At 41.1% G+C, this 24263-nt stretch overlaps 1 protein-coding gene across 1 annotated transcript in view; it reads left to right on the top strand.

Moving 5' to 3' along the window:
* The window catches only part of LOC145410347 (uncharacterized), a 367470-nt gene that overhangs the window by 153575 nt on the left and 189632 nt on the right, over positions 1-24263 (top strand). Inside the window, exon 4 of the mRNA XM_080280488.1 lies at positions 6411-6694. Within this exon, the coding sequence (XP_080136614.1) occupies positions 6411-6694 (284 nt within the window). The remainder of the gene's footprint in view (positions 1-6410; positions 6695-24263) is intronic.

Below are 24263 nucleotides of genomic sequence, written 5' to 3'. Positions count from 1 at the left end.
TATGAGTAGTCCGACTTCCATATTGACCTAGCTGGCGATCAGTGGGAACTCATGAGTTAGTGACGGTGGGAATTGGGTAGCTACTGAAGGATTACAGAGAACAACTGGCAGATAAGATTCACTGTATAATTGTATATTCTCTGAAAGAAGGAAAAGTACCTCGGGAATGGAAGAGGGCCAATATAATGCCAGTTTACAAGGGAAGACACAAGGAAGAACCCCTGAATTAAAGACCTTTGTCCCTGACCAGCATGGTCGCAAAATTGTGCAAGAGAATCCTGATAGACATATGGATAAAATATCTGGACAAGATGAACATTTTGGCTGAAAGTCAGTTTGGATTCAGAAATGGAAGGTCATGTGTTTCCAACTTGTTGAACTTTTACTCAAAAGTGATTGACATGCTACAGGAGAGAGATGGTTGGGTGGATTGTGTGTATTTAGATTTGGAGAAAGCCTTTGACAAGACACCCCACAAGCTACTAAGGTGGAAATTGGAGCACATAGGAGGACTGAAGGGCAACCTCCTGAAGTGGATGAGAGACTTTTTGAGAGACAGACAAATGAGGACAGTAATAAAGGACAGGATGTCTGGATGGAGGGAAGTAACAAATGGCGTCCCACAAGGCTCGGTGTTAGCGCCAGTAATGTTCCTGATTTACGAAAACATTATGGTAGATGGAATGAACAGCTATGCAAATCCGTTTGCCGATGATGCAAAGATCTTGAGGAGAGCAGAAGTTGGGGAACATTGTAAAATGCTGCATGATGACCTGGATAGGATTCATGATTGGAGCCTGATGTGGGAAATGAAATTCAATGCAAAAAAATATAAAATCTTGGAAATGGGTAAAAGTACCAAGAGGCCATAACTGAATTATTTGATGGGTAATGAACCAATCACAAAAGCGAGAAGAGAGAAAGATTTGGGAGTGCTGGTCCAGGATAATTTGTCACCTGAAAAACACTTTACCATAACAAGACAGCTAGAGAGATGTATACTGTCTTGACTAACATAAGAGTAGCACGTGGATGAGATGATGAAAAAATTGATAGTGGCCATGATCTGCCCCAGGTTGGAATATGCAGCATTATTGTGGCCCCCACAAAAAGAAAGATATAAAGAAGATCGAGAGAATACAAAGAACAGCAACCAAGATGGTCCCTAGTCTGGCAGATGTATTGTATGGAGAGAGGCTGGAAAAGCTGGATCTTCCTTCCTTAGCAGAAAGGAGAGAGAGGGGGGCGACATGATTGCAGTGTTCAGGACCAGGGTGGGAGTAGATAAAATTGACAGAAAATATCTGTTTGTGTTGGATGGAAGAGTAACAAGAGGATACGGAATGAAACTGACAACGCCAAGTTCGTCGAAGGATATCAAGAAATATACAGCTACAGCAAATTGACTTAGGACCTCCCCCCACAAGGTATTAAAAAACACAGAAATCGTAGTATATATCAATGTTTGTTCATGAAATGCCATTCATTAATATGAAATCACGTTTCCCTTGTTTTTCAGGACCAGTTGGATGAGTTTTGGCATAGAATTACTTAGATCTCTAAAGTAATCTAAGGACATTTCTTTGCACCAAACAATTGTCATTTTAGTCTTGAGGTTGTCCTGATTGGGTGTCTTCTTCTCTGCCATGATTTTCTTCATCTTTGCCCAGCAGTTTTCTGTCGGATTTAGATCCGGAGTGTTGCCAGGCCAGTTGAGGACCTCAGCCCGATTATCCTGAAGCCATTTTGTAACCTTCATTACTTGTGACATGGAGCTGAATCGTGCATGAAAAAGTCGCACCCATGAATAACAAAAAAGTTTAACAAATGATCTTTCAGAACTTCAGTGTACCAGCCACCATTCATATCAAGTTCTTACGAAGAAAGTAGAGGCCTCCCCTTCCCATTTCACCTGAGAAACACCCCCATACCATTACTGATTGTGGGTGCTTAAGAGTCGGCACCGTGTAAGCAGGGTCATATGCTGTAAAATAAGGTACAGTACCCTTGCGTCCAACACGGTAATATTGTCATGCATGAGTCCCGTGTTGGACCAAAAACGTGTTGGACAAGCAACAGAGCTTATGGGGAAAAATGAATTATGTCAGCAACCTTAGGAAAAGTCAACCTGAATACCTACCATATACCTATACATATATTGGTGCTACTATAATTATAATAAATGATACTGTACTATGAATGATAACAAACCTTTTAGGATAGTGTTGGTGGGCTGCTGGGAATGGAAGGTGATATCCGAGGCTGTAGGTAGTCCTACTGAGTCCCTGGAGGATGGCTGCTGGCATCACTAGCGGATAATAGCTGCTGCTCCTCCTCAACCTCCCTCATAAATCCTTTGAAATTCCAGTCCCCTTTCTTCTGCCTCTCGATGAATTCTAGCTTGGTGGCCTGAGGGAGGTGCCACCGCTTCTTGGGCTTCTCATAAGGCTTCCAAGGCATCGTGAGCAGGGTAAAATGCAGTAGCAAGGGCAGAAAATGCAGCAAGAAAAAAGCACCGTCCAATGTGAATTATGTGACTGAGTGGCGCTGTGGCAGGAGAAATTTAAACAAAACATCACGTGAGAGCAGAAGCGTTTTTCATTGGGTGACATCACAATTACGTCACGATAGCGGGCGGGGGAGGCTATTTGTTCAGAAGTTTTGATTGGCTGTCAGCGTCACAGGAACATCCAGTATGACCGTGTTGGACCAGGGGTGATCGTGCTAGAGGCGAACTCTGCGGATTTTGCCCACTTCTCGGAGCTCCGTCAGTGTTATGCTTACGCACCCGTTTTACAGTACTGTACTTAAATCGTACTAATTTTTTGCTCTCTGTGCTGGACGCGAATCGTGCTGGACAAACGCGTGTTGAACGCGAGGGTACTGTATATGTAATCTTATTACCAGCAAATGGTTTTATTCGCCTTCAAAAAGAGAGGCCATTTCTTAAGTTCAAAAAAAGTTATCTGGAGGTAGCAAGAATAGATCATTGAAACGTATTCTTGGTGGGCTTAATGCATTGATTGCTGTATGACATAATAAGAGGGGGGGGGGAGAATAATGATATGATGATGATGTACAGATAGTCCATATTGCCACATTTATGTTGATTTTTTGCTCTTCAAGTTTATGAGAAATCACAAAAAGATTACCTTGTAAAGTTTCTTTGCTGCCCATAAAGTTGATTTGCCAGTTCTTCCAGGCTACAGTACCATTTATAAGAAAAAGTTGTGATGACTTGGAAAGCTCTTCTGACGGATCTCAAGGACTTTCTGCACTTGATTCGGTGGAAGAGGTTAAGAGTGGCTGACTCTACATTTCCTTGGTTGCTGCATGACTGTTTATGAGAGTTTTTGTTGTTGTTTTTGTAGCATCAGGTTCATCTAGACTTAAGCCAAGTAGAATTGAAAGAAGTACTGTATGAGGAACTTTAATCAGGCATTCTCTGAGATATTTTGTTGTGGGCATGTTAAAGGATTGTTAAACCCTTAAGTCCTAATCGCATCAATTGACGCGATTTGAGTTTTATGCCAAAATGCCTAATCGTATCAATTTAACATGGCCTGTAAAAAACTGCGGAGCGCTTGCTCCACCGCGATTATGACGTACTTGGCTTCAGGCCAATGAAAACTCGCCCCTGATGTTGTGTGAAGGGGGATCGGACCAACCCGGGCGGTGGGGGGACACCCCCCTCTCGGCCACCTCCATGCCACCCTCTACTCCACTCCCTCACACCCTCCTTGTCCCCCATCACTCTCCCACCTGTCCACGCAACTGCATTTCTCTTCCCACAGCAAGCTGCGTCCCTTCCCACCCTCTCTTGCTCCTCCTCCCTTCCAGCTAGCCTCATCCCCCCCCCCAAACCCCACCCCATCTCTCCCTTCTTGTCCCTCACTACCCTTCCAACTGCCAACAGGCCCCCAAGTGTTTGGCCTGATGAACATACCTGTTTGATGTTATTTCTACTTCTTACCAAATTTTTACACCTCACTCTGTTCATTTCTCACTTCGTACCTACCAGTTTGAGAATGCTGCATGTTGTACTACATACGACGCATCCCATTATTATTTTTTTCATTCTCCCTGCCTGCCCAGATTAGCACCTCAGAGTAGTCTGTCTGTATTAGTTTTCGAAAGACTATGAGGCCTTGTAGGGCCGCTCCCTTCGCCTGTTTCATCTCCCCACACATACAAACACACCTGTTTTCATGGCTGGTGTGATAAATTCCAATGAAATGGAGAGTTTCCACAAGAGAATTTGGTTGTTGCCGAAAGTGTATTAATAAGTGTGATGAAGTGTGATGATAATGTGATAATTGTAATGGTGTGATAAATGTGTAACGAGAAGTTGGCAGCGTAAAAAGAGAAATCGGAAACAAATTATTGCTTTTTTCCCCCTTTCTTATGCATGCATTTATAGCATAATTCAACGTTATTTTGATATCCTTGATGGTTATAAATATTTATATGCATCTGTGTTAATTTTGGAATGCCTCTGAGGCCTTGTAGGGCTTCTCCTCCCACCTGTTTTTATCTCCCCACACCTACCTACACACCTGTTTTTATGGCTGGTATGACAAATCCCATTGAAATGGAGGGTTTCCACAAGAGAATTTGGTTGTTGCCAAAATTATTCTCCCCAAGTACCACCAAGGCCTTGTTGGCCTGCTGCCCACACTAATTATCTCCTCACACCTACATACACACCTGTTTTCATGGTAGATGTTACAAACACACTGAAGTGCTTTCATTTCATGTGAAATGCTGGTTATTTCCAACCCCTGTACCTATAGGCCTACTCTCCACAGCCTACTTTATCTCCCCATGGGCTAGTAATCTCCCCACACCTACATACACCTGTTTTCATGGTCAGTGTGACAAAACAATTTGAAATAACCTGTTTCAATAAGAAAAATAGGTAGTTACCAGAATTGTCATGTTTTCGATTGTTTTGGAGGGGTAACTATCATAAACTTTTTTTTAACTTTGACGCGCAATTGTGTGGTAACCATTAGGCCAACGGGGGTACATATTGAGTTGTCAGGTGTGTAAATTCTTTCTCTTTAGCCAGAACACGGTCATTTTGCTCTTGGTGAAAGTCGCCAAGACACCCCCGAATTCCGGTTGTGGGAGGTACCCTGCCTGAAACAATTGCAGTCTTAAGGGGTTAAGAGATACATGAGATATGTGTTGTGTAGAAGGCTGCATGACAGTGAGGGTATATTGGATGGTTTGTGTGTTTTTTTTTTTTTTTTCCTTTTTTTAAATGAAGTAATAAAAGAGGTACATGGTAGGGTAGTGGATGTTGGAGTGGCCATGGTGAGAGAGGATAGTGTTTGGAAACTCTCTGTACTGTTGTTTGCAGATGATACTGTGTTGTTGAGTGAAGACGAAGGGGAGCTGCAAGGCTTGGTGGATGAGTTTGAGAGTGTGTGTAAGAAACGGAATCTAAAGGTGAATGTAGGGAAGAGTAAAGTGATGGTCTTTGAGAGAGGTGAAGTCAGTGAATGTACAGCAAGGTTGGATGGTGAGGAATTGGAAAATGTGAGTACGTTTAAGTACTTGGGTAGTGTGATGAGTAAGGATGGAGGTTTGGAGGGTGAAGTGCTTGAGAGGGTACAGCAGGGAAGAAAGGTTGCTGGTTCCTTGAAAGCAGTGATAAGAAACAGGGAAGTGAGTATGGAAGTGAAAAAGTTACTACATGACAGTATTGTGATACCAACTCTAATGTACGGAAGTGAAGCTTGGACGTTGTTGGAAGGACACAAGAGTGAGAGCAGTGGAAATGAGTTATTTAAGAGGAGCCTGTGGAGTCACATGGAGAGACAGGCTGACGAATGAGGATATAAAGGAGCGTTGTGGTGTTGATGTGGATGTGATAGGAAGCGTTATGAGGAACACACTGAGGTGGTTTGGCCATGTGGAGAGGATGGAGGGTGAAAGACTGACGAAGAGAGTGTATGTGAGTGAGGTGGAGGGGGAAAGAGGGAGGGGGAGGCCGAGGATGAGATGGAGGGATGGGGTGGAGAGGTATATGAGAGAGGGGGGTGTGAGCTGGGAGCAGGGGAGTGAAATGGCAGGGGACAGGGCGACTTGGAGGCGATTTGTTTGTGGCCACCCCAAACAGGATTGAGGCGTCTGGCAATAGATAGATAGATAGATGAAGTTCACAGTAAATTACCAAAAGATTGCCTATTTAATTTTCATTACTGCCTTTACAGTTGATTTCCCAGTTTCCCCTGTTGTACAGTACCCAGTGTATGATAAAATTTTGTAATGGTTTAGGATACATCACTAATATATAGCAAGAATTTACTGTATTTTGTGTTGGTAATGAGTGAAAAGCCAGTAAGCTATGATGATGTAGTTATTAGTGTTGACTAATGTTGTTTTGTTTTGGGGGTATTCAGACTGAACCAGTTGAGAGCGGTGGGTCTGACATGGAGGGTGGCGGGTCTTGGTGCTCCCCTGATGATGGAGGAGAGCCCGGTGGTGGTGGTGGCGGCGGTGGTGGAGGTGGCGGGGGTGGTGGTGGCGGTGGTAGTGGTGGTGGGAGTCTAGAGCCGACAGCAACCCGCACTCCCCCTGGCCCCACACCCCCGGGAGACACCCCCCCACCCCAGCATCCAGCCACCACGGACAACACTAGTCACCTCCTACAGGCACTTAGCTCGGAATCTCACCTACAGGGTAAGTACCATGATCTCACTCCACCTCCCGACAACCCAGTGATTACCATTTTATTATATTGGTTGTGATTTTTGGACCCATTGCTGACCGTTCTACACTCTCACCTTCCCACCTGCCTACCTTACATACCTCTCTCTACCCCATATAGCCCTTATCTATTCCTGTAATTCCATTCCTCATCTCCTCATCCAGTTCTTCTGTACCTAACGGGAAGCTGTCCTTCAGTCTGTGACCTTTATCCTAGTTACCTCTTCAGCTGTATGTGTTCTTAACCTCTTCAGCTTGATGATGTGTTTTAGATATTATGCTTCCTACCCCCAGACAGATTTATTCAACCTTTTGTAGGACCTCTAAAGTAAAGGTGTTGAGAATCTCTTTATCAAATCCCTCCATTTCAGAAAGTCTCTATTAAAGCTGCATATAATTGTGTGGAGGTAGCAAGATGCCAATAATATAGGTCATCTGATTCTAGTGGTTAATGTGTCATCAATTTCTATCCATGACAGTCTGTATTTATAACTGTACCACTCTCCATGCCCCTAGCCTCATACTCCACCCATCATTAATTTGTCCCTCTGCTGTAAACTCTCCCTGGCATATCAGTATCTTTGTTTCCTGCTGTCCATCATCTGTCTTTACTTTTATGATTTATCTCTCAGTCCCTGCCCCTGATTTGTTGCTGTCTTTCCTACTGACCAGTCACCCTTTTCATGCTCATACCCTATCACCCTTCCCATGCATGTCCCTACCCCCTACCCTGCCACCTTTCCCCTGTCCTTGCGCTGTCACCCATCCCTTGTCCCTACACGGTCACCTTTCCCATGTCCATACCCTGTTACTCTATCTTTCTCCCTATACCTTGTCACCCAACCATCTCCCTGTCCAATTATCCTACCCATATTCCTATCCTTTCACCCTGTCCTTGTCAACCCTGCCACCCTACCCAAGTCCCTACCCATTCTTCCTGTCCATGTCCGTCACCAATCACCTTACGTGTGACCATATCATCATTCAGCTCACATCTCCACCCACATCCCTCACCTTTCACACTTCCCACAGTACGATGATGTATTTTTCAATTTATTCCTGCTGCCACCAAATGATTTTATTCAGCTTTGGGTAATCCTTCCAAAGCAAAATGGGTAACTGGACTTTGATGTGTATCCCATTCATTACCAGTTGTATCTCATGAACTGAATCAAATTGTTGGTAGCAAGCAGAAATGGTAAAAGACATCATTATGTTGAAAAGGTTAACCTTCCATGCTTTTCAAATACATTCCATTCTGCTCTTCCCAGATTCTTGTTTTCTTGATTTATTTTCCTCCTCCTCCTCCTCCTTTTCCTCCTCCTCCTCCTCCTCCTTTTCCTCCTCCTCCTCCTTCTCCTCCTCCTCCTCCTCCTCCTCCTCCTCCGAGATTTTTTTTTTTTTTTTTTTTTTTTTTTTTTTTAGGAGGAGGAGGAGGAGGAGGAAAAAAAAATCCCAATCCTTTCCTTGTCTTTTCCATTCTTTTGATGCTATTCCCAAAAGGTTTATGCAATACAGTATATAATTTAAAACAATAATTAGTGCCAGCACTTTATGCATGGACATTACCAAATTCCCCCTTCCTCCAAACATCCCAACATTCCTTCCTCCCCCCTTCCTGATTGATTGGTTGAACCCTTGGTTGTGGGATTCTGGTGAAGATGAAACAGGTGGTTAATCATTATTTGTTTTTGAACTAATCCAGCGTGGATCCATAAAATATAAAATTTTACATGTAAGCTGGTTGTGTGGTGGTGGCCAGAGGAATTATATATTTATTGTATATCTGTTTTTATTTGGGAACCAGTCAGAAATCAGGAATCATGCATGAATTTAATTGTACACCACGTATTTATCCAGTACCTGTATATATATATATATATATATATATATATATATATATATATATATATATATATACATATACATATATATATATATATATATATATATATATATATATATATTTATGTGCCATAGAAAGTATTTTATGTAGCATTCCTCAAAGATATTACTTAGTCTGCATTTTCTCCTCAGAAGTGGAGATCTGTGGAAAGTTAAAGGAAAGATACAGGATGGTGTATGCCTTCTTGTAGGTGATAAGCATTCGTTTACTGTCTTGGGGTTACTCAGTGTCGTTAACAAAAACAAAATAAGTATCTTCACCTGATTCGAGTGCAAACACTTTTATGTCAGCCTCCCATGGTTGCCTGCCAAGGATGTCTTTGCCTGGTATTGAGTTATTCCCACTTATATATCTTGGTCTGGTCTGAATCATGGTACAGGTACCTGTTTAGTCATGGCCAGTGCATAGAATGTAGGGTAGATATCTTGGCAAAATTTGATACACCTATGATGCATTTTGGTGGTTTTGTATATGGAATGCATTAATGTTTTTTGCAGTCATTATTTCACATCCAAAATTAGGATTTTTTTTTTTTTTTTTCCCAGCATATGTTGTGTTAAACTTTTTTTTTTTTCTTTTCCGTTAGACATGATGCAGTTTCAGGTAGGAATTCTTGTATAGCTCTTAGTAACACCTTTTACTTTTTTATTTTTAATAGTTTTATTATGTAGGCCTACACCTAATACTCAACTGCTGCTAGGTACAGAACAGAATGTGAAAGTAACTTTTCTATTATTTTCCAAGACATTCTTCTTTAGCGTGCAAATCTAATCCAGTGTCCTTGCACAGTACTGTATCATTTACCATATGCATACAATTCAGCATATATATATATATATAAATATATATTCACTCAATCCTCGTAAATCGCGTGTTCATAAATCACGGGTTTGTAAATCACGGCTAAGTGGCCGTCAGACTGCCGGCAACCTTAAATCACTGTTAAGTCACGAAAATCGCAGACCTAGGCACCCAAGTGGGCCTTTTCCGAGGAGAACTGTAAGCCGCGGCATTCAAACTGAAAATCGTGACCCAACAACCAATCACAGCACATCCCTTGTGGCAAGTGTGCATACTAATGCTGCCATGTTGTTGTTGTTCTTGTCCTGCCAGTCCACACACTACAGACCATCGCCGTGGAGTACGAGAGCTACCTGCCTTATTTGTGCAACTTCCCCCCGCCTCGTACCGGCCATGGCCCCTCCCGACCCCCCGATGATGCGCTTTAAGCAGTATGGCATCAAGAAGCTTCCGCTGTTGTCGTACAGTCAACATTTGGGCTCATTCATTGTGTTGAGAAGGGAGAGAAGTTTTCAAGGCTTGTGAAAGAGTTTGGGAAGAACGAGTGAGAGGTTCTAAGTTCTTTCCAACATCACCCCACTCCATTCACTTAAGCAGTTTCCTGATAGGATTAAGGTGAGATCCCTTAACATTGCTTATTTCTATTTAATACATACATGCAATGAATATTCCTAAATTTGTATGTTTGTGTTTGATGGTGCCTAGATAGGCGTAGGTAGGGTGCTGTGGGGGCGGGTTGGCCAAAGTCCAGACCCAAATTAATTTTTCACATAAGAGTTATTATTCATAAATCACGGAATTTGTAAATCACGGCAGTGGTCCAGACCCAAATTGCCGCAATTTACGAGGATTGAGTGTCTATATATATATATATATATATATATATATATATAGTGGTAGGTGGTGCTGACTATCATCCACACACATGTGTAGTGCTGCCTACTTCTTCCATTACCTTTATCATCCATTGCTGTCTGCCCTCCTTTCCTACTTTTCCTCCCATCATTCCTCGCACATTTTATTGCTCTTCCTTCCACTTCAGGCAGCACTACATTGAGTGTAACCCAGGAAACCTTTCACAATGCTGCATGGTAACAGTGTACCCAAATAATGGGGTGATGTGGACCCTAGTATAGCATCCCTGTTAACTGGATGGAGAGAGACAAGTGTGGCATTCATCCAGGAGCCAAACCTCCACACTCTTTCCCATGCCTCGCTGTGGCGAGGTGCTATTCACTACAAGGGAACATCGATTTACTGCATGGGATGGCCCTGCTGAGGTGGTTGCTTGCTTGTGGTTGATGGGTCTGCCCAGCCAGACACCACGGTTACTCAATAACAACAGCAACATTCTTGTTTAAGTCATTAAACCTGAGATATTTAGGTTAATGTTGTGACTGTTTTACTTGTGGTGGAAGATACTAAAGTAGGTGCTCCATGGGAATATATATGTTTTTTTAATACATACTGTGTGATTCTTCCTGCAGTCTGTTACAAGTTTTCTTGCTGCTGCTGTTATTCTGCAGTGGCAGTGTACCTGAACTATTCTTGTATTCTTTGCATCTTTTCCCTATTTGCTTAACTGAGATATCGACAGTATAGTGAACCAAACACACAGATAGGGTGAATGAGTGGTGGGCATGTGGAATTGACAGATATCCTTTTAATCAACTTCATTTTTATTTGAGATCAACACCTTTTTGAAGGTCATTGTATTTATGCTTCTGCAAGAGTTGTAAATTCAAACTGGCTGCTCATTTTGCTAACTGTTTCTGTTTGTCAGATGATACAATGAATAGCTGTAATCTGATAAATTGGCTTTCCATACCACTTAGAATGTCAGCCAGTCAGCAACTTCATTAGAATTGCTTCCAGATGGTAGAGAAAGTATCTGTAAAGGGTCCAGTCCAGTATACAGGATAAACAAGTCTCCATAACAGTTAACTGTTATCACAAATTTTTTTCATTTTCATATGTTGTCACTTTAATATTTACCCTGATTAGTGAAATGTTGGATAGCAGTGTGAATGATGACAAACATACAGTCAGTCTTTTATACATCATATAAGCTTAGAAGTTTATAGATATGGCTGTATATATTTAAGTAATTAACCCTCATGGTACCATTTGATGCATTTTTTTTTTTTTTTTTTTTTTTTTTTTTTTTAGACAGTGAATGGAGGAAGGAAAAACAAAGGAAATTAAAAAAAAAAAAAAGTCCATGTGCTTAAAGGCATCCCCCATTCATAAAATATTTGTGACAACTGGATTTAAATAAAAGTGGATTAAATGTTTGTGGGAAGCAACTCCCAGGAAGTGAATTCTAGAGAGCAGTATTTTGGGGATAAAAGGATTTCGATAAGCAGAGGTTCTGCATTGCGGGGGAGAGAGTGAGAGTTCATGGGCGATCCCGGCTGCCCGAGCATTTTGGGAGAAAATGTGAAGGGTAGGCACAATTGAAGCAAGTTCGCCAGAGCGCATACAGTAAAAATATCGGTAAAATACTGTAATGCTAAAGAAGCAACATCTCTACGTACTGATAATGGAGGAAGGTCTTGTGTAATGGCAGGATTATTGATTAATCTAATGGCTTTATTTTAAATTTTTCCAACTGCCTCAGTGCAACTGCTCCACATCCACTCCACAGTGGCGAACAGTATTCAAACTGAAAATGCGCATGACTTTTGTTTATTGTGGCCAACTGCTCGTCAGTGAAGAATTCACGAACTCTGTACATGTCCCAGTTTTTTAGAAGCATATTTAGCAAGGGATTTAACATCAGCTTTTCAGCTTAGGTTGGTGTTTAGTGTGACTCCTAGGATATCAGTTATAGTGGATATGGGAATATTGACATCATTTAAAATTGTGGGAGTCTGAGAGATTCTTTCTGTTGGAGAAATTAATGTACAGTCATCCCTTAACATCCGTGTTCTTTACAGACGGTTTTAAATATCTGCAGGTGGATATAACATGAACGGTTTTAAATATCCGCAGGTGAATACAGTACCGGGTCCGGATTCAGTAAAGCATTTTATCTCGTTGAACTCGGCTGACACTGTTCACTGCAAATGTAACATTATCCCAGGCACAGTTCATGGCTGTTTTAGTGATGGCATTTTCCAGTGAATCAAATATATCACACTTCCTTTTGGTCACTTCGTTTATTAATGCCACTAATTCATCAGGGGAAAAGTTAGGATGGGCTGGGAGTATTTCTTTTCTTCCACGTACCCTTGATGAGCTGGTCTAAACTGTTTTGCTGCCTTCCCCACTCTCTCTCTCTCTCTCTCTCTCTCATACCCCTCGATGAGCTGGTCTAATCCGGTTTGCCCCCCCCGGTCATAAATAATACAAAGCAATACGCACCCAAATCGCACTGAAATCATACGAGCGTGGTTGAAAGTGTTATTTTATATTATATTGTGCATTACTGTGATAAAATACAAGTGATATAATGATAAAATACAAGTGATATAATGATGTTTTTGTGATAATCAGAGAAGTCATGATGCCATGCACATTAGCAAGCGAACATTTTTCCAATTGCAGACTGTGCAGCAATGCTATGAAATGACTCATGACATTATATCAATAAGCTTTATAAAAGTACTGTAAGTGGTAAAAGTCATTCATGAAGCTTGATAAAGTTTGTAATGAGTTTCCTCACATCATTAGTTTTGCTAAAGTCCAACGTAAACACTGGAATATCTTAACAAAATCTTAGGAGACTGACTAGAAGTGTTTTATTTTTATTATTATTGCAATTACTGTGATCAGGTAATGTGGCTGTAACCTTGTTTTCTGTGGAAAAAATATTGTGGTTTGGTGGAAATTTCCACCTTCGTGGGCTATTTCTTGCGGCAGATAATCAAAACACACCTTGTATTCTCTCAAATCGTTCTCCATGCTTGGAGTGCCGACGGACATGCAGTTTTTGCAAACGATAGTAGGAAGATTGACATTTGTCTGACAACAGTTTTAGCTCTCAAGATTATCAATAAGTGGGTTAAAACACGAGTTGAAAACAATTTTTTTCCCATTTCTCCGCAGTCAGCACAGTTAGTGTAATGATAAGAATTTTTATCCCACCGGTATTCACCAGTGTAAAGCTGTAAATGTTTATCCCACCGGTTGTCACCCAGTGTGATGCTATAAGTGGTTTAGTAATCTTACTTGTTGTTGGCACTGATCAACTCATCCATGGATAATATAAGTGGTACTCGACTTAGTATAGTAGAAGGTAAATATTTATGAAAAGAAAGAATTGTGGTAGCGTTTGTAGTTTTTGGCCGAGCTTAGATTTAGTCAGTACCACAGGTGGTCGTCGTTCCCTCAGCGAAGGAATCTTGAATTGGAAGGGGAGTGAATTTGGCTTGAGGACATAATTTCCTTGATTAGGTATACTAATAAAGAAAAGGAAATAATATATACTGTACTCTAATAACTTGAAGCTAGTTACCACAAAACATTTTATAATTACATAACCCTTTTTTAGTATGAGAGAAGATTGTACATGTTACCAAGGTTTTGGATGACCATTCCTCTAACATTATTACCAGACGAAACAATTTGATACATTCAAGCGATGTATGAAGTCATTGTATCACATTTTCTTTTGTCAGTTACTCTTGGGCTCGACAATAGCCTCAAGACAGGGACCTTTTACGAGCATGGGTTATCTATTCGGGCTGACATAGCCTCGAACCAATAAGAATGATTACTTGTGTTCATTTTTCATCCATATTATATATTCTCATGTAATTTTCTAGAATCCAGTATCAATTCAGTACTATTTACAGTTCATAATCATCATTGCTATATAGTCACTAGAAATATATAATCACTCGGGCTTGTCTAGCCTCGAGGAATAATTAAGAAAAGAAATATAATCACTAAGAATACGTAATCACTCGGGCTTATCTAGCCTCGAGGCACTACTCAAACATTGTACAATCACCAAGAATACACAATCACTCGGGCTTGTTTAGCCTCGAGGTTCATTTCAAAATTACATCATTGTTCACAGTCACTAAGTTCCCTTCCACGCTCCTAACTTCCTTAGTTACAAGAAAGAAAACGGTTAATGGTTTGAATTACGCTCTTCCGTTACCAGATTACATCACTTTCAAATTTCTATTTCTTATTTACAAAAAAATAATATTCACTTGATAGATCAGTAATACTAATACATTTGGTTGTATAATAATAATTCATGGATAGTGTAATGTGTGTATGCTCAAGTCCTTGGGGCAATACTATGGGAAAAACATCGTGCTCACACGGACGTCGCCAGTGTCTGGGGGACTGAACAAACGTCCATTAGATACGACGTCTGGGGCTCGAGTGACTACGTTAAACTCTCAACAATATTACTTCATATAGTCCAAAGCAAGTAAGGATTAAACAAAGAAAAAGGGGGGGAGGAAGAAGAAATGTGGACGGCTCACCTGAACAAACGTCCATTAGATACGACGTCTGGGGCTCGAGTGACTACGTTGGGCAGCCACTGCTTAGTCAAATGAGATGGTGTTTTTGAAATATGGTGGGTTTCAATTCTCTTTACAATTTATTTAGCAGTGTACCCATGACGCCAAGACTTTTGATTGAATTGGGGAAAATTTGGGATTTATTCCTTACTTAATTTAGATACTGATTCTGTCACTATCTCAATTTGAATCTGAGAGCAGCTCATGCCATCTAGTGACGGCCAAGATAAACGGGACTTTAAATCCTCACAAATGACATTATTTAGGCCTTTTGGACTGCTAATCTTACATATTTGGGTTCTAACAGCTTCATTAGTAACATTTCACAACTAGGTTACGGAAAGAATTGTATATTCATTATTCTGTTTAAGGTTTAAACTTGGCGCCCAACAACGACGCACAAAGGAAGGGGACAAGCTGCGCGCATATGTCTTTCATTACTCGGCCAGATGGGGAATTCCCATAGCTCAACATCCACAATTACATCACCCACTGCATAGATACAGAGATACATACATGTAAAAAATAAAGTTAACCCTACATTAATCATTAACATATGAATTACTACTTAGGGTAGGAACTTATAAACTAATATTCAGGTTACACCCTATCTAACTTAAAAAATACAGTACTACTAAACACATACATGAATATCAAATATGTGGCACTACATTAGTACGTTGTCATTGCATCCGCTGCAACCAAAGGGTTAAGGGGGGTCCAGGGGTGTTTTTAAGGGAGGCAGCAGATATCTGCGGATTTTTAACATGGGTGTATATGTTACTTAACCCCCGTGGATGTTAAGGGAGCACTGTATTTAGTTTTCTGAGCATTAAATGAGACCAAATTTGTTTGTCCCCATTGATTAATTTTAGAAAGGTCCTGGTGCAGAGAAATTGCTGTGTTTATTTGGGAATTTATAATAACAGATTGTGTAAAGGAGGTACTAAATATGAAAGAACTATGAAATGTTGAGCCATCAGCATAAGAGAGTGTTGGGTTGTGAGTGACAGATAGGAGGTCATGTATGTGAATGAGAAAGAGGGTTGGGGGCCAAAACTGATCACTGAGGTATGCCATCATTTATGGGATGAAATTGGGAATAAATTCCATCTACCATGACCCATAGTTTTATATTATGAAGGTAAGAAGAAATTAGAGGAACGAGTGATGCAAGGCCATAGTGTGAAATCTTAGACAATATGGGCCAGTGCCATACTTTGCCAAATGCTTTTGAAATATCAAGTGCTATTGTGTGTGTTTCACCATGTTGGTCTATTGTTTTGTTAATCTGATGGGTAAGAAGGCAAAGAATGTTTACAGATGAACGTTCTTGTCTAAATCCATACTGCCGATCATTGATTAATTTATTGATTTCTAGGTGCTTGACTATGTGTGTGTTTATTAGTGTCTCAAAAATTTTACCGAGAATGGAAGTTATAGCGATTGGTCTGTAGTTTGATGAAACAGAAATGGTCCCCATTTTAGGAACAGAATGGATATTTGTGTCTTTCCAAGAGGCTGCGTCCTACCACGAATGAGTACTCAGGAGGCGGGCTTGGGACCCCACGGCCATACACTGAGAAAGAGACCACCCCCCCTTTGTCACAGCACAATTCCCGTGCATTCAGTAGTTCATAAACAATTTATCCTCACACCCTTACTTATGCTTTGATAATCATAATTTTTTTTTTTTTTCTCCCCATCATAATCCCCTGTGCAAACTTACACATGGTGCTAGGCAAAGACGGGCAGAAAGAGATTATTTTCTTTTCACCAGATGATGCTCTGGATGTTTATGTTGAAGTTTATAATAAACAAAAACAAAACAACAAAATTTTTTGTTTCATTTTTTCACTACTCCTGTACATAAACTTACACATGGTCCTATGCAAAGACAGAGAGAGAAATTTTTTTTTTCGTTTCACCAGATGATGCCTTGGATGTTTATCTTCGAGTTTATAATAATCTATCTATCTATCTATCTATAGCCCGACGCCCTAATCCCGCAAAGGGTGGCCACAGACAAAACGCCTCCAAGTCACTCTGTCACCCACCATTTGACTCCCCTCCCCCCAACTCACCCCCCCCCCCTCCCTCATATACCTCTCAACTCCATCCCTCCACCTCATCCTCGGTCTACCCCTCCCTCTCCCTCCCTCCACCTCACCTACATACACCCTCTTAGTCAGTCTTTCATTCTCCATTCCTTTGTTTTTTATGTACCACGGGGTGGGATAAGAAAAGGTAATTGTGCAATCCATGGGTTAAACCAGGGTGCGGCCAGTGTCAGACAGTGTATGGTGGTATTTCTTCCCCCATCGCTAAACCAAAGTATCGCATCTAGGGGTATCGTACTTCAGGGTATACCTGTATACAGCTTTACTCGGACTTCTCAGCCAGTCATAATATAGTTGGTAAATGTCTTAAAGAGCACAATACCAACAACAGAAATCATATAATGTGAAGTAACACTAAAGTAATAACTGGATATATGACCTAAATATTGGCCATCATTGCCACCACCACAGAATGCCATAGCATTGGCAGCTTAGCATTTAGTAGCAATCACTTCAATTTAGCAAACATGGGTGTCTGGAGGGGGGGCAAAGGGGGGCAGTTGCCCCCTTTGGAATTCCAAAGTGTGTTTGGAACTTTCCCGGTCCCCCCCTCCGGACGCCCATTTCCGCACATATATGTATAATTTCTTTTATTTTGCCCCCCCCTTACCAAAAAATCCTGCGGATGCCCCTGTTAGCAAAAATATTTCACACCTGTTAGCAAGAAATCTATTGCTGGTATGGAGATTTTTACAAAATGGCAAGAAATCTAGCGGTATTATGGAGATAGTGTTGGAAATTTATTGAGATCTTGTACGGTCACGACTTGCTGTACAATAGGGTTACTTCGAGTGAAAACCTATTGCTGAATGACTTATCATAGGAGGTAGATATAACATGAGTTCAGTGGGGATAAGGAGGGTGCCCTTGACCACGATATCTTTAAAAAAAAAAAAAAAAAAAAAAAAAGAAGCCTTGCCCTCATTGCCCCTCTGAAGTACAATGGTTTCCACTAGGGGCAGCATTTTTGCAAGACATGATTTCCAAGTCACAAGTTTTAGTATTTCACACACAAAATTGTTACCACTTCCCTTAATATCACACACTGCACTATCTGTTGTGCACCACTCTATTTGGCAATAGCAGTAGTGTTTCGGTGACCTTTCATGGACAGAATGGAATGAATGGCAGATGATCACAGTGAATGTACACATAAACACCAGACGGCCATCCAGGCTCAGTCAGCTTACTGGGAGACACCATTAAGCAGTGAACATTCGGTAGATATGATGTCCAGGTCACAAGTTTCCGCTTTTCACACAAAAAAACTCACTAATTATCGCACACTGCACTGTTTGTTAAGCAGTTGCACTGTAATTTGGTGATAGCCATGGTTTTCAATGGCCTTTCATGCACAAAATGGAATGAAGGGCTGACGATCATGGCAAAGGTAAACACTAAGAGGCCATGTTAGCTCAGACAGCTGACTGTTGGCTTGCATGCATCACTGCATCCTCACAAGATTCTGTGAGGCGCCCATGACAATGACAACAATATTTTATCATTTATTCCAAAAGAAGATTCAGCCTCTAAATTATCGTCGTAGTGATTCATCAGATAAACTGATGCACACTGTACTGTTTTCAGGTTAGGAAACATTTTTCTTAGCAGTGTTCAGGAGAGTTATGTATTTTGCTACATTCTGATGGTTTTTGAAAGCGTGTTTAGTGGTATTTGTAGCTTGATACTGGCAGCCTGCTCTGCCGTAAGGGTCAGTTGCATATGAAACTTCATATTGGGAACTTGGGTAGTTGGGAATACTTTCTCATATAACAAAATATGGTGCAAGAAATAATTAGGATAAACAAGAATTTGGATATTGGCAGTTCAGAAGCTGGAGTTTTCTATACTGAATTGCTTACCATGTGTATGTAAGTTCAGTCCTTTGCTCATTTGTTTTTCAAGGCTCCAACTTGCTTGCATGCGTCGCCCTTGGTCACCTAATGGCAGCCCTCCATACTGCTTGATTTCCGGCATCTTCCCTATTCAGTCCCTTATCTCTGAGGTCACATTCATTGATCTCGTCCCAGGTCTTTTTCTGTTTACATCTCGCAACCCTACCCCTAGCATCAACACTTCTTACTTTTTGCACCCAGTTACCATCCCCCATCCTCTCCACATGCCCAAACCACCTCAATCTACCTCTCCTCATCACAACACCAATACACTCCAGTCCCATCCTACCCCTCAACTCTTTCACCATAAACCTAGCCCCCCCAGGCCTCACACTCAGGGATACACCTCACATCCACCTAGTCATTGTCATGTCTGTATGTTTGAGCCTGCAAATATCCTCTTCGTTTACTGCCCAAGTCTCACCATCATACAGCATTACATTCATTACTCATGCTGCATACGAAGATCCCATAACATAGAGGGAGAGCCCTCTCAGTGTCAGGAGAGGCAACAGCTCTGAACTTCTTCAAACCACTCCACACTCTAGCCACAGAGCTAGCTCCAGCCCTACCTCCAGCACATAACATGTCTCTCAAATAACAAAACTGTCCTGCACACTTAAGAGACTCACCAGCAATTCAATCCTTTCACGCCTGACAATCTCCACCTGCTCTCCCTGACACACCGCACACATGAAATCAGCATTATCTTGCAGTTTGCCTCTAACACCACTACATCTCGTATGCACCCACTTACCACAGACACTGCACAAGATGGAATTACTTCCCAAGCTCTTGTGGCAAATCGCACATGGCCACTCTTCCTCTTCCTCAACAGTACTGCTTCTAACCCTAGATCCCATCACATTTGCTTTATCTGCATTTACTCTTAAGCCCTTATGTCCCATACCATCTCTCCACTTCCTAGATCTTTCCTCTGCCTTCCTTTCATTCTCTGCAATCAACACCAAATCCTCAGCATACAAAATCTCCCACGGGAGTCCATTTCTTAAGTCATGTGAGAGGGCTTCAGGTACCATGATGAACAAGAAGGGGCTCAATACTAACCCCTGATACACACCAGCATTCATGAAAAACTCATCACTCAAATCTTCATTCACCCTTACCTGGGTGCGAGCACCCACATACATGGTCATAACCACTCTAACCAGCCACTCCTTGATCCCAAGCTTTCTCTTTGTCCACTCCACCACCTCTCTAGGGACTCTGTCAAACGCCTTCTCCAAGTCAATAAAAACAAAGTACAGTTCCCCTTTCCTTCCTCTATATTTTTCCTGAAGCTGTTGAACAGTGAATATAACATCAGTTAGTTATGATTTTGGTCACACACACAATGTGATTCGCGCATTCTGAGCTCGCGCAGTAGGTGAGCCCACTGTATATATATATATATATATATATATATATATATTTATATATATACATACATATATATACATACATATATATATACATACATATATAGAGCCTCTGTGGTACAATGGTAGAGTGTGCGTTTCGCACGCTGGTGAACGAGGGTTCGCCTCCCGCCAGAGTTGTAAAAACTTTGGGAATCGTTCACTGAGCCACTTGCTACTTTGGCAGACATACGGGGTGCTGTGGTTAAACCAGTGTCGCATACTAGTATGCTTGCACTCAGTCGGCTTAAGGCGGGCCAATTACACTTGGTTCACAGACTACACACACATCTAAAGCCACTACAACACTACAGTTACACTTACAAGCACTTCTTACCCTACATACGGTCTCTACCAGACAGCCTAAGCCACTGGGCAGAGATACATTGGCTTGTATCGTCCCTGCTTCGGTAGGGATAGGCCAGTCCTGCAGTGGACCTCAACGAATGATGATGATGATGATATATATATATATATATATTTATAAGTACGAAAACTTAAGTAAAAAAATGAAGTAAAACACCATGTCTGTGATAAAAATACAAATGAAGAATTATTGTGATATGATGAGGAAATAAATCATTCATAGCTAACATTGGTGGGATGCTCCTAAGTATAAGGGGAAAAAAAAACATGTAATAAGACGATACATAAGTCAAACCTTAAAAACAGAAAAGGGGCGTGGAGCAGTCGTGTGTGCCCACCGTGGGCTGTAGTTGGTGAGTGAGGAGTGATTCAGCCAGGAGGTGTGTTACCTCGTCACGACAAGCATGAACAACAGTAAAATCGGATTTGCTTTTGGGGTGGCCTAAGGCTTCACAGCAATTTCGGATGGCAGAGAAAAGTGGCTTAGCCATAGGTAGACCGGTTCTATATGACCATCCGTGATGTTCTGCAACTCTCACTCGTAATTGCCTTTTAGTCTGTCCAATATAAGACACATTACAGCGACTACATTTATAATTATAGACAACAGAGGATTGCAGAGCGTCAGGGATTCGGTCTTTATGTTTGAACCATTGTCCGATGGTGTTGCTGGGTTTTAAAATTGTTCTAAGACATATTTGAGGATAAAATTCCCTTACTAAACTAAATACCTGTATATTATTACGTATGGAAAAACTTTTTGGACCTAAAAATGGCAAGATACAATACACAGGTGATATGTTTGCTGTGAGTTTAGGAGTAGGTGGGTTACGGATCTTAGTTAGTTGTCTTCCCATATGGGTTTGTGTGAAAGAAATTGGGAAACCATTAGAGAACAATGTTTTCGTAAGAAAACTCAGTTCTGAATGTAAGCGGAATAGGATGAACAAATATTATAAGCTTTGGTCAGCAGGGTTGACACCAAATTGCGTTTAACCGGAATTGAGATTGCTGAGTTGAATTTCGTGGTTAATCCTGTGAAATGGGTTTACGGTATAGAGTGGTGAAAGAATTAGTAGTTTTTTGAACTAGTGTATCAAGAAAGGGAAGTTTGTTGTTTTCTTCAATATCAGAAGTGAAATGAATGTTAGGATGCCTCGAGTTTAAATAGTTTAGAAAGGGGGGGATGTGGTCTGGAGAAGTAAACCATAAAAGTGTATCATCAATATATCTACGGTAAAGGAGAGGTTTGAAATGGGAGGGACATTGCTGTAGCCAGTTTGTCTCATGGTGACACTAAAATGCGTGTGCTAAGCAGGGACCTAGGGGATTTCCCATCGCTACTCCATCAATTTGCTTATGAGTTTTTCTGTTGAAAAGGAAAAGACAATCTTTAGAAGCGAGAGACAGCAGTTTACGGAACTGGTTCATATTAAATCCATCTATTATTTTCTCATGTTAAAACACTTCATCAGTGCAAATGTCTATAGTTTCATAAAGAGGAATGTTAGTGAACGGGGACTTTATATTGAAAGAGGCCATAGTACAGCGGTCAACATCGTAGTTACAAATCTCCATAGCGAAAGTAAATGAATCTTTAACCGTATAGCAATTTTTAGTAATGGGGTAATCATAGGTACAAGAAATTTACTTAGCCATGGTTAAATATGAGGAAAAGCGGGAAGAATGTGGAGAAGTACTGAGAATCAGCTGAGCGGTGTTTACATTTGTGATCCAACAGCAGCAGGTTGGAAGGGGGCAACACTGCTCCCGACCATTGTTGAGACGAAGTCAACCTGAAGGGTCCCAGTTGGAATTTGATGATGTCACAATGTCGGATTTTGTCCTCGCCTGGACAAGAAAATGGCGCCAAGTCAACATGATGACGTAACAAGTCAACAGAAGTAAATTTTGGTTGACTTTTAATTCTCGTGAAATCACGGCATAGGTTAGGTTCATACTTTTTCTTATAATTTTCCTTCACTTCTAGCATTTTGTTTCACATCAGAAATATTATCTTTGCTTGTTTTGGTTTGAGTCTGGCCCTGAAAGCATCAAAATACGTGACTTTGCATCAAAAAGTAAGGTTGGCAGACCACTCCAAAATGCATCGAAATTTGATTCATCGAATTCTAAACTGTCAAAATTTGAGATTTCACTGTATATATATATATATATATATATATATATATACACTCATACAGTATGTACATAGTGATCCCATGGTAATAGCAGTTTTTGTTATTATTGCAAGATGAAAATAGAAGAAGTGAAGGACGGGAAGAAGGAGTATTTGTAAGGAGAGTGGAAAGGTTACAAGAGGATGAGAAAAAGGCAGAGTATAAGAGAGAAGTGGAGGAATGATTGGGCAAATATGAATTGGAGCAGATGGGGGATGTGGAAGGTGTGTGCAGGATATTCACAGAAGAAATATGTGCAGCATGTGATGTGGTGTGTGGGATGAAGAGAAGACGGAGGGGTGTGCAAGGAACAGCGTGGTGGAATGAAGAGGTGAGACAGGCTGTGGCACAAAAGAAGAAAGCATACAATGAATGGATGAGAAATAGGGGCGTGGAAGAAGTTGAGAGGCGGATGAGAGAGTTATATGTAGAAAGAAAAAGTGAGGTGACAAGATTAGTAAGAGAGAGTAAGAAGAGAGCGGATGAGGAATTTGGAAGGAACTTGAGTGCAAAGTGAAGGGAATGTAAGATAATGTTCTGGAAAGAGGTGAAAAGAGTAAGACAGGGTGGAAGTGAAGTTAGCAGGGGAGTGAAAGATAAAAATGGTAGATTACTAGTGGAGAAGGGAGAAAAAGTGAGCAGATGGAGAGAACACTTTAAGGAATTGTTGAACATAGAGGATGGAAGTAATGCGAGTATAAGCGGCTGGGGAATGGTTGGGAGAAGGAGGGAGGTGAGAAGACAGGAAGAAATCAGTAGGATAGAAGTTGTGGAAGCAAAGAAGAAAGTTAAATTGGGGAAAGCCCAGGAATTGATGGAGTGTGTGGTGAAATGCTGAAGCATGGGGGAGAGATAGTAGTGGAATGGATGTGGAAGATGTGCAAACTGGCCTGGGAGGAAGGTAGAGTCCAGGAGGATTGGAAGTCAGGTATAATTATTCCCTTGTACAAAGAAAAAGGGGGAAAAAGAAGTGTGTGGTAATCATAGGGGCATTAGTCTTCTTAGTATAATGGGAAAAGTGTATTGTAGGATACTTATTGACAGAGTTAGAGAAAGAACAGAGGAATTAGTTGGAGAAGAAGAGGGAGGCTTTAGGAAGGGAAGAGGTTGTGTAGATCAGATATTCATTCTTAGATCTTTAGTGGAAAAGTTTCTAGAGAAGGGAAAGAAGTTGTATGCAGCCTTCATGGATTTGGAGAAAGCATCTGACAAGGTGGATAGACAAAGATTGTGGAAAGTATGAAGAATATATGGAGTAGATGGGAAGTTGTTGAATGCTGTGAAGAGTATGCATGATGGTGCTAAGGCTGCAGTGCGTATGGATGGTGAACTGAGTGTATTTTTCTCTTTGAAGGTTGGGTTGAAACAGGGATG

Source organism: Coenobita brevimanus, chromosome 85, assembly GCF_032717465.1.
Source record: "Coenobita brevimanus isolate Jiangsu-jjx chromosome 85, ASM3271746v2, whole genome shotgun sequence".
In the NCBI taxonomy this organism is placed as follows: Eukaryota; Metazoa; Arthropoda; class Malacostraca; order Decapoda; family Coenobitidae; genus Coenobita; species Coenobita brevimanus.
The sequence above is the reverse complement of the archived record's forward strand: the minus strand, read 5'-3'. Positions and strand labels throughout refer to the sequence as shown.